A 10,761-nucleotide genomic window follows, 5' to 3' on the forward strand; every position below is an offset into this window, starting at 1 on the left:
TCTTCTAGTAAATACTATTTCCTGGGAGAAGTGTAGTTACTTTGGAAGGAATCTGAACTTTTAGTTATTGATATGCCACTTAGTATTTAAAAGACAGTGATTTACAAAAAGACTATGCAGAAAGGCCTGGGCTTTCCAAGTTTTCTCCAAAACCCCTCAGGTATTCCTGATGAGCAAGTGAAGCATTTAGAGGGTTTAACTCACCATGTATGTCTAACCTACATGTAATTTATGAGTCATTGTTTTCTACTCAATAGCTAAACACTTTCACGTATTTTTACTTATGGGATATAATTGAGGAAGAGATACAAATTCAAAAAGCATCCAGAACTGAAAGCTCTTTCCATTTAATTTATGGTATATACCAGGCTTGGCAAACTGAATCTGCAGAACAAATCTGACCCATTATTTGTTTTTGCAAGTAGTTTTTTTAGAACACAGCCACGTCCATTCACTTACTCATTCTTTATGGCTAGTTTTGTGCTACAACAGCACAGTTGAGCAGTTGTGACATAGATGGTATTGACAGGATAGTTATTGACAGGATTGACAAAGTTGCAAATATTTACCATTTGGCTTTTTACAAAAGAAGTTTGCCAGCCACTGGTGTATATTATTAGATACATTAGTAACATATGACATCATAAATTTCTTTCTTTTTAGCAATCATGTATACCAAGGATATAAGAAATACATCTCATTAGAAAAAAATCTTCTATTCAGCCGTCTTGCTTCACCTTCCTCTAGAACAAAATCTTATTGCCAAATAATTTAAGAAAATAATTCGGTCTTCAGATTCAATATTTGTGCCTCAGGTTTCCTTCCTAGGAATGAATTCCCACTTCAAAAAACAGACACACACATTCCAAAAGTGTTCTTTTATTTCTAGTAACATATATTGTATAAATACTCTATTTTATATGCACTTTCACAAAAGCGATATAATTTAAAAGTTTTTTTCATTAGAAATAAATGTATAAAAATAAATATGTTATTATAGGCATTTATTACTAACTATAGTCCTTCTCGGAAGGAACACCCAAACCAATACTTATAAAGTACATGTAATTTATAGTAACATATTTTACTATATACATATGGAAAAAATCATATTCTCACAGAAGAGCTGAACAGACATTCACCAGGATACGACTGTTGGACCAGCTGCTGGAGATGGACCTGCTACCCCTCAGCAGCCTCCCCACCACAAGACAAGTGATCTCAATGTCCCCAAACCTGTGGGACCCTGTTCTACACACCTCATTTTTGTTCCGGCGTTTCATCCTCCTTGTGTGATTGTACTGATTTTCATGAGACACAAGTTACTTCTTTACATCCATATTCCCAAAGCAGGGTTACATGGTACGAAAGAAAGGAAGTTAGAGGTACTAAGCTCATTGTGTCTCCTCTAGCTTTTACCAGCATCTAATGCTTCACTGCTTTTTTTTCCCCCATTGTAGACTTTAATGCACTTGAATAAATACATGGAGTTGTTTTTTCCTCAAAATGAATTACACAAATAAAGACTGAGATGGTCCAAAAAAGGAAAGAGGAAGCCGTTTGAGTTATTTCACGTTGCTGAGCCTTTCTCTCATGTTGAACAATCTGAAGTTTTAATTCTCGGTAGAAATAATGTATAAACATTCTCTGAAACCATAGCAGCCATAAACAGCGCTGGTCAAAGATCCTATTTGTACTCCTTTCTCCCCCCATTGTTAGTGAGGTAAAGTAAAACAGGTCTTAGTAAAATCTCACCTTTCTCCTACTTTTCATTTCCCAACCCCCATGATACAAAGTATTTGATAAGTACCAGGAAACAGGGGTTGTAATAGTTCTAACTTTTTTTGACAATTGCTTTGTTTTTTCTAAACTTGTAATAGATGTAACAAAAGAAATAATAATAATAATGCCCGGGGCTTTATTATGCTATATCACTGCTCAGAGGTTAATAATCCTCACTAACTATCCTATCAAATTTGCAACTGGCAGTTTACTCTGATGATTCAACTCCTTTTCTATCTACCCCCATAATCCCACCTTACTGATACACCTCACTGGTTACTGGCAAGATACGCTGGATCCCTCCAGCCTTCTTGCTTTCCCTGCACCAGCCCTTCCTCACTTTGCCTTGCCCTCAAAGCTAACACCACTTAAACCCCTTAACTGCATTCTGCCATTGTGCAAAAGTCTATGAAATGTTTAGGTTTCTTTAAAGGATCACAGCTCTCATGAGATAACACCCCTCCATCATGGGACAGACACTTCAAGCTTCTTTTTTTGTAACCCTTCCCACAGGTCTTAGAACATGATGACCACTCCCCCAGCTGCCACTGGGGGCAGGGATGGTCTGCACAAGGTCTGGTGCTGGCTGGCTTCACTTCCTTTGCACACTCGGAAGCAGGCTGTCCATTAATGTCTCGGCATTCTACCAGTCTTCTCTGCCAACCCAATTCACATGACTTAGAACATTCGCCCCACTCTTCAATGACCCATGCTGAAAAAGTGGGGATAGCATTGAAAGATTCCTTCTTCTTCTTTACGAAGTAGGTGTATTTAATTTTAGGTCGAAGGGCATTGCCCACAGTAAGAACCTGGATGGTCAAGGGCTCTTTGAGAGGGCTAAAGCTGCGAATTCTTTCCAATGCCGCAGAGGAGCCGCTGTACCTCAAGACAACACCTTTGTACATAATGTCTTGCTCTAAGGTGGACAAAGTGTAGTCACCATTAAGAATATACGTGCCATCAGCAGCTTTGATGGCAAGAAAGCTGCCATTGTTCCTGGATCCCCTCTGGTTCCGCTGTTTCACTTCGATGTTGGTGGCTCCAGTTGGAATTGTGATGATATCATGATATCCAGGTCTGCAGGTGACAAAAACAGGCATAAATCTCTGATTCATTGGCTAATTAGATTATTTAGCTTAAAAACACATTAATCTTTTATGAGACATATTTTTTTCCCAGACCTGTTGAAAGGCCCATTTACATTATAAGGTCTGCAAATAGGTGTTTTAAAACTTACTTTGCACTAGTAACTGATCCTGATATTTTCTTACAAGTAGATCCATTTCCCCCACAAACACCACATTTATCAAACTTCTTTTTGGAGTCTATGATGCGATCACAACCAGCTTTTACACACTGTCCTTGCACACAGACAGAGGTGGAATCTGGGCTACATGGAGTACCATCTACAACCTGAAAAAAGGACACATGTCTAGTGTTACATACAAGCAAAGGAAGGAGATGCTGCAATGATAAGTGTAAACATTTTCTCTCTACTTTCCTGACCATGCTAATTAAACACAGTACCCTCTACACATTATGCATTTCATGCATTTACCCTTCACTTTGGCATGTTTTTCAGTACTACGTATAGACATCTGAAGAAATTAGAGATTTTTAAAAATTATTTATCTATTGACCTATGTCTCCTCCAGCTAAGGTCAATGAAAGTAGAGCTGTTTGTCACTTTGTTTACTGCTGTATCTTCAGAGCCTAGAATAATTAGTATCTGGCAAGAGTAAGTGCTTCAGAAATCACTTGCTGAATATTGAATCTGCAACTTGGGAATATTTTCATTGCCTACGGTGCTAATGACACACGATCATCTCAATCACATTAAATTCCATTTTCTATCTCAGATCCAGATGTATTCCCTTAGCAAAACAGCAAAAGAAATGATGCTTTTCCTAGTTCAATATGTGTTTTCAAACATAAAAATTATCAATACTCAGACTACCACTTCTATTATTCTGTTTGCACCTGCTACTGCTAGTTACCCAGTAATAAGTATTTTGGACCATGCATAGACTATTTTCCAAAACTACTGGTTACTGTGTGAATATAAAATGTATCTAACTATGAGCTGTATGTGAAGCCTAGTCGCACAGAGGAGCGCTTGACTGTCCAAAAAGCTTTTCTTTGCATATAAAAGAGTAATAGCGAGCAATTGCAAGCATGTGAAGTGTTAGATTTAAGCTTCATTCATAACTGAAAACACTAAACTCAAAGCAGGCAGTTGCCAATTAATGTAAAAGAAAAGGAGTTCAAATTTGAAATTGAAGATATGTGAATATGGAAAGCAAAGAAAGTATAACAAAAATTGTTTGAAAAGGTAGCAAGCCCAGGCCTTGATTTTTAGGTAAAAATAAGGTAAAAACGAACTACCTTGGGCTGCAAAACGAAGAAGTAGCCAATGCCTTTGGCTTGGCAGATGAGCTTGCACCTGTCCTTTGGTGAGACGCCAGCGTACTTGGGAATCCATTCCACCGCAGGCCCACTCCCAAAGGAAGCTTTTGAAAACTCGTTGTGTGCTTCACATTGTTCCTCTCTAAAGGTTTTTCCTGGAAAGAGAATAATATGATCACGTTATCAGTTTCCAATCTTGAGCCACCTGTTTGTGGGTACATCTTTTTTTAATCCAGTTTCTTAAAACCAGAGTCCGTTGCTCCTCACCATTATTGTCTGGACAGTCCTCAAGGTTACAGGATCTGTAGCGCACTCGTTTGCCTTCACAGTACTTCCCTCCATTCTTTGGGACTGGGTTGTCACATTCCCTCATCGTGTACTGGACTCCTCCACCGCACGTTCTCGAACAGTCTCCCCAAGGCCCCCACATTCCCCAGCTTCCATGAAAAGGCGTCTAAATGGAGACATAAATCATCAGCATTAGAATTATCTAAAGAGAACTTTTAGGGTATCAAAGAAAGCCACATGGGACAAAGAATCAATTCTAAAAATAAGCTATCTCGCATTCCTGCTAGAGGACACAGATGGGGATGTTTAACTTGGTATCATATCTTTTACCATCACTTTGTTCTTTTCAATTCTGAATGTGTTTCAGTAGAAAAACTCACATCAAAATGCTTTCTGTCGGTTTTGTTCACACACTTGCCGTTGATACACCATTTCCCTTCTCCACAGCTGGTGCCATCTGCCCACGGGAAGTGTTTGGTTTGGCACACCAGCACCCCGCCAGAGGTGCCGGTACACCACAAGGTGCTACATGTGCTGGCTGCATCGGGGCAGTGTTTGGAGTCCTCCCCAAATGTAAACTGGCACTGCCGGTTGGCATCGTACGAGGTGCCAGGGAGATCGCCTGGGAGCTGTATGGGATTCTGAGGCTTGTCCATCAAACATTCCCCTGCAAAGGAAATGCCAACCAATATCAATACAGAGTTAGTGAGGGCATGAAGGGGTAGATCCCATTTCAGAAAATATTTATCATATGAGAAAATAGACAGCAAAGTGATCTGAAAACTGTAAAGCTGGGGGAGGGAAATGCGGAAGAGATTTAGATTACTATTAAGATCTTATCCTCAATGGGGTATTTCTATATTAACAATGACAGGAAGTTATTGATCTGCGAACAATGTGAATGAATGGGCTTTGGGAGCTACTCAACCAGAAGCACTATTTTTTATTTGGAATTAAGATCTCAACAGTTAGGATCTTGACAGAGGAAAAGTAATTTTGAAGTGGGGAAAATAAAAAGAACAAAAAGGAAAGAGTTCATTTAACTAAACTTTATGCGTGAAAGGTTGGATGCCATCTAGAGAGAGTAGCTGGAACATCTCACCATGACCATTATCCAGAAATGATGTAATCATGTAGGCACTGCAAGGAGACCAAGGCTGGCTGTGGTCCAGGTTGGAAAGCATTGACGCCATCATGTGGGAATCCTGGTTCACACCATTAAGGCTGGCACACTGCTTTGCATCATCATGTGGCATGTTAAACACGTGGCCTAGGAAGCAATCCAGAACCCACATTAAATTATGGATCATGGCTGGGTGCGGTGGCTCACACCTGTAATTCCAGAAGCCGAGGCGGGTGGATCACTTGAGGTCAGGAGTTCAAGACCAGCATGGCCAACATAGTGAAACCCCGTCTCTACTAAAAATACAAAAATTAGCCAGGTGTGGTGGCATGCACCTGTAATCCCAGCTACTGGGCATGCTGAGGTAGCAGAATCGCTTGAACCCAGGAGGCAGAAGTTGCAGTGAGCCGAGATTGTGCCACTCCACTCCAGCCTGGGAGACAGAGTGAGACTCCATCTCAAAAAAAATAATAATAAAATAAAATATGGATGATATGCAGCAGGTTCTTTTTTCCCAACAGGGATTCATTCATTTGTCCCAAAATAACATTTCTAGAGAAAGAAATATATTTAGGAGATTGGCTCTTTTGCAGACCATGTCTACTTTTCACAGGGTGTAAACAAACATACACATTTCCAAATGTCCAGAGCTACTACTATCTTATTTTTTACTTTAATAAAAATGACCAAGTTTGAAATAGTGACAAAATATTTTCTATAGTTTCTAAGATGCACTAGGACCTAAAATAGCAATATAACCTACAGACTCTCCTTCTTATATTGTTTTACCAGTTTACATTTCTGAAATGGGCTTAACTTCTACTTTGAAGCAGACTTACCTAATTCATGGGCTGTGGTGAAGGCAGCTTGTAAACCATCATCTTCTATGACGGAGCAGCTTCTGCTCGGATCACACACAGTTCCAACATCAGCCATCCCAAGAGTATCACATGTCTGGGACCCACACAAGTCCTACAAAAAGCAAAGGTAAATCCTTATTAATAAGGGGAGCATGACCCTTGGGATCTAACTTTTTTGGCAGGGTGTGCCTTCACATATGCTTTGGAGCATCTACATTCATTATTGTTGACACAAGAAGACTTCATGTGACTTTAATCAAGCTTTTTTCTAATGCTTTTAAAATAGAACTGTGAAACTTGAGATATTTAAATCACAGTAGAAATGAGTAAGATAAACCATGCTAGCCAATTAAAAAAGGTTAACTGCAAAAACACTGGTGAAATGCCTTGTATATATCTTTTTGGTACAATGTAGACTCCTAAGAGGACAGTCTCACAGCTGGTACCATCTTCCTCTTACCTGTCTGGTGAAAAGAACTGCTGTGTCATAGTGCTCTGCATCCCGGTCACTGGGTGGGTTGTGCTGCTTCTGCCAGTTGCAAAAGTTCCGCAGAGTGAGGGCAGCATTGGAGGTCACTTCCGGCCCCTTCTGTTCATCGTGGATGACCAAGATCTTCACCACCACCAGGCTAACTGAATTACGAATGCTGGGGTGTTTGTACAATCTGGCTGCCACCGAAAACAACGTGAGAAGGTAATGCTTTAGACCACTGCCGTGGAATTCTGCCATCGACTGGTCTGCCACAAGCATGGTTTCCACATAGCGGTGACTGGACACAAATCGCTTCTTTCTTATGCTTCCAGTTCCTGTAAAGAAAAAAAAAAGTTTGCTTATGGTCAGGCTGTCCAAGAATAGTTACCTTCCTAGCATATATTAGGAAAGCCTAACCAGTCAAAGCAAACAAAGCAAAAATATACCTAGAACAACAATAACAAAAATATTTGCATATCTTCACTCGAAGTGTTATTTTTAAAGTTCTCTCCTCTCCTTTAAATAAAAAGACCACGCGCTCCTTTGCATGCTCAGGATCTTTCTGTGTGTGAGCAGGATTTCTTCTGTTCTCTCTGAAATCCCACAGTCTGAACAAGGCAGTTTCGCACATAATCCTACCCAATTGTAGTAAAATCTTGGAGCAAGGGTGGCAGGCAGAGGCCCTGAGTCACTCTTTCACAGGCGAGGGCTCAAATCCTGAATGAGATCATCAGGCTCCACGTGGAAGGCCTCGGGTAGGGCCTGGGCTGCTGCCAAGGGGCCGGGCCTTAAGGAATCTCAGACTGCACAGCTCTGCTGTCTCATTCCAGGGGTCCCTGGGGTGCTCCGCTCTTGCCAATTCCGGGCACAAGGACCACCCACTCTGCCCAGCAGCCTCTGGCCTCACTCCCACTGCCCCAGCGAAATAAATTCCAGCTTCCAGGCATGATTGATTATTTGGAACAGAGCCTTCCACTCCGGACTGAGACCCAACCCCTGCAATAAGTCCTAAACTGGGCTGCGACCACTTTGCTCCCAGGAGCAGAGGAGCAGGGGAAAAGGGGAGAATTCTTTAAAAAATGACACGCGAGAGAGTTAAAGAAGGAAAAAGGCACCAAAGTGATGAAACAAAAAGAACTGGAGAATAAGCACTGCACACAAGAGAGAAGGCGTAGCAGGAAGGACCGGCAGTGACTTTCAACAGTGCTTGAGAGCAGAATTATGGCCGCGAGAGGGAGTGCAAACTGGGAGGCGGGGCAAACCCGGGAAAGACCTCCCAAGCAGGTTCTGCGAAGGGGCCCCACCGCCTTCAGCCCGCCCGGGTCAGCCTTATAAGGGGGAAAGGGGACAGAAGTCTGCAGAACAGAGATCCTAGCGTAGCCGCTCAGGGTACCTTCCTAGGTCACCATTGCTCCTCTGCCCTCTCCACATCCGCCCTCCCGTGAGCGCAGGATGCACGCACAGGCAGCGGTTACAAAACTCAGCGCAACGTTGCAACCCGCACAAAAGGCGCACACAAAATCGTTAAAAAGAAATACACAGAATGGAAAGAACTCGCACAAGCTCCAACTCACTAAAGGTGGAAGGAGTCAGGTTACAAACTCTCCCTCCCCGGCCTAAATGCTTTGCTTTAGTTTGCAGAAAATCGTTTGTCAGTTTTTTTTCTCGGTTATTCATTATTCGGGCAAATGCAAGTATGTTTTCTAGCTGAGTTCACCAATCCAAACCTCAAACCACATTCCTCCACTCCAGGCCTCCGTTCTGTCCGCGGACTTATGCTCCTGCCTGCCAGCAGGAGTCTACCCTGAAGTCGCGTGGGATAGAGAAAGTGAGGAGAGGAGGATGAATGGACAGACAAACGAGAGCAATTCTTCTACCTGTGGGCTGTCCTACGCCTTGCAGTGCCGGGTCCTGCGGCGACCACTGAGCCCCTTCGTCCTCGCCCTCAGTCCCTTCGTCCTCGTCTTCGGTCTCCGCTTTCCCAGTCGGCCGGGGCTCGTCGTCCACGACCCCGCACGTGCCGCCGACGTCGCCCTGCCGATTCCGCCGCAGGAGGTGGAACTGTAGTGGTGCCGGCGGCTTCTCCCCTGGGGCGGCGGTGGCGAGGCGCTCGCTGGCGGCGGGCAGCGGCTGGATGAAATACGCCTCCCCCAGCAGGTAGAAGGCGCCGCGCACGCCCTCGCAGAGGCTGAGGGCGGCAGCCGAGCTGGGATCGCCATTCACGGTGCCGGAGTAGAAGCAGTGCGCCAGGTCGGTTTCCGGAAGCGGCGTCTCGGACCCGGATTTGCGCCCCACGTTCTGGAGCGTGAAGCCGGGCGCCAAAAAGCTGCTGTCGGGCCGCAGCTCCAGATCCAGCTGCTGGTCAAAGGCGTGCAGGCGGAGGCGCGTGGTCCCGTGTCCCGGGGCGCGCTCCAGCTCCGGCACCACTAGCTCCTCGTCCTCCTCGGAGGGGCGCCCGAGTGCGTCCGACACGGCCAGTAGCGCCGCGGCGAGCAGCAGCAGCGTGGGTACGGGCCCAAAGCTCCGAGATCCCGGAGCCCGCTCCGCGTTCCCCATGTCGCTGCCCAGCTTGCGCCTTCCGAACCCCTCGGGCACAGCTCGCTGCATTGGAGCCCCAGGAGACACCGCTCGTAGCAGCGCACGGAGCGAGGGAGCTTTAGTTCGGGTCGGGAGAGCAAAGCCTCGTTGGCCTGCTCTGGATTGTTAAAATTAACAATTTCTATTATTCGTTGGAAGGGCGCGCAGAGCCGGCTACAGCCGAAGCTCCCGGAGTCACTAAGAGGAGGCGCTGCAGTTCTGCCGGCGCGCGGGAAGTTTTTCTTCCAGCGCAAAGTTGGAGACACTGAGAGGCAGGCGCAGGCAGAGTGGCTCTGCTGGGACAGGAAGCGCTCTGGGGCGCCTCCGGGGCTGAGGCAACGCGGAGATTGGTGCCTGGCGCCCCTCTTCGGCCTCCGCCTTGGCTGCGATGTTGCTCACTCTGCTCAGGGCTCTCCCCTCTCCGTCCGGTAGCGCACCCTGGCTTTGCAATAGCCCCTGGCTCGGAGCCGCTTTCCAGCGAGTGCAAGAACCGGGCAGCCGAGCGGTCCTTTTATAGTGGACCAGTGAAACCCCCCCCCCCACCCCACTCCTCCCCTTTGGCCCTTTTCCATCCCAAAGACGCCGCCCCCGGCTCCGTTGGTGCTAAACCGCGCTCCGCGCTGCGGGCTCGGGAGGGGGAGGGGGCAGCCTCCGCGCTGGCTCCACGCCACTGCTCGTCAATCTAGGGGCGGAAGGGGCGCTGTGACCAGCACTTTGTACTGCTGGGGCCGCTCCAGGGAGAAGACTCTCCCTTCCACCGCTTTTCTCCCTCGCCGGTTTCCTGGACCACCCTTCCTCCCCACCGCCCGGTTGCGGTAACTCAGTTACCGCGCTGGGCTGCGGTTCCCAGGAGGGAGGGTTCGGTTGGAGAACGCAGTCCCTTCTCCAACATTTCCCTATCCTGGAGCTGCCCTGGGTCTCCTTCCCTCCTCCCTCAGTTCCCTCTTCCCCAATCTAGGAGATGAGCTAGGGCTACACTTTCTAGAAAAATACCTCACCCCACTTCTCCACCTTCCCAGCCTGCCAGGAGCTCCTTAGCCGCCGCCTGCTCTCTCTTCGCCCCAGCTTTTCTAGGGAAAGCTTGGCCCTGCGCTTCCCCCAGAAAGCATGCCTGGATGAGGGGCCAGGTGACACTTCTTACGATCTGGATTTTAAAATATGTTTGCTTATGCCTTCACCCTCCACCAACCCCCACCCCGCACGCCACCTCTTCCCCAGAGACGACTTTGTGAGGACCCGGTTTCACATTTCTG

General features: G+C 46.1%; 1 protein-coding gene across 1 annotated transcript; it reads right to left on the bottom strand.

Annotated features, from left to right (window-relative positions):
• Positions 1–859: 859 nt before the first annotated feature.
• On the bottom strand, positions 860–10,243 carry ADAMTS1 (ADAM metallopeptidase with thrombospondin type 1 motif 1). Its single transcript, XM_531406.9, has 9 exons — positions 8,809–10,243; positions 6,920–7,266; positions 6,439–6,571; positions 5,579–5,746; positions 4,857–5,143; positions 4,456–4,642; positions 4,168–4,343; positions 3,020–3,195; positions 860–2,859 (listed from the first exon to the last, which is right to left on the bottom strand). The coding sequence occupies exons 1-9, from the start codon at positions 9,536–9,538 to the stop codon at positions 2,160–2,162; spliced, it is 2,904 nt and encodes a 967-aa protein (XP_531406.2). The 5' UTR covers positions 9,539–10,243; the 3' UTR covers positions 860–2,159.
• Positions 10,244–10,761: the final 518 nt, after the last annotated feature.

The sequence above is a fragment of the Pan troglodytes genome, chromosome 22, assembly GCF_028858775.2.
Source record: "Pan troglodytes isolate AG18354 chromosome 22, NHGRI_mPanTro3-v2.0_pri, whole genome shotgun sequence".
NCBI classification, from domain to species: domain Eukaryota; kingdom Metazoa; phylum Chordata; class Mammalia; order Primates; family Hominidae; genus Pan; species Pan troglodytes.

Bases quoted from the DNA above. Each gene is read 5' to 3' on its own strand.
- ADAMTS1 (XM_531406.9), bottom strand. From the start codon at position 9,538: ATGCAGCGAGCTGTGCCCGAGGGGTTCGGAAGGCGCAAGCTGGGCAGC. The intron at 5,144-5,578 runs GTGAGATGTTCC...TTTCCTTTGCAG, and splicing joins ATTTCTGGATAATGGTCATG to GGGAATGTTTGATGGACAAG. The intron at 2,860-3,019 runs GTAAGTTTTAAA...TGTCACCTGCAG, and splicing joins GGATCAGTTACTAGTGCAAA to ACCTGGATATCATGATATCA.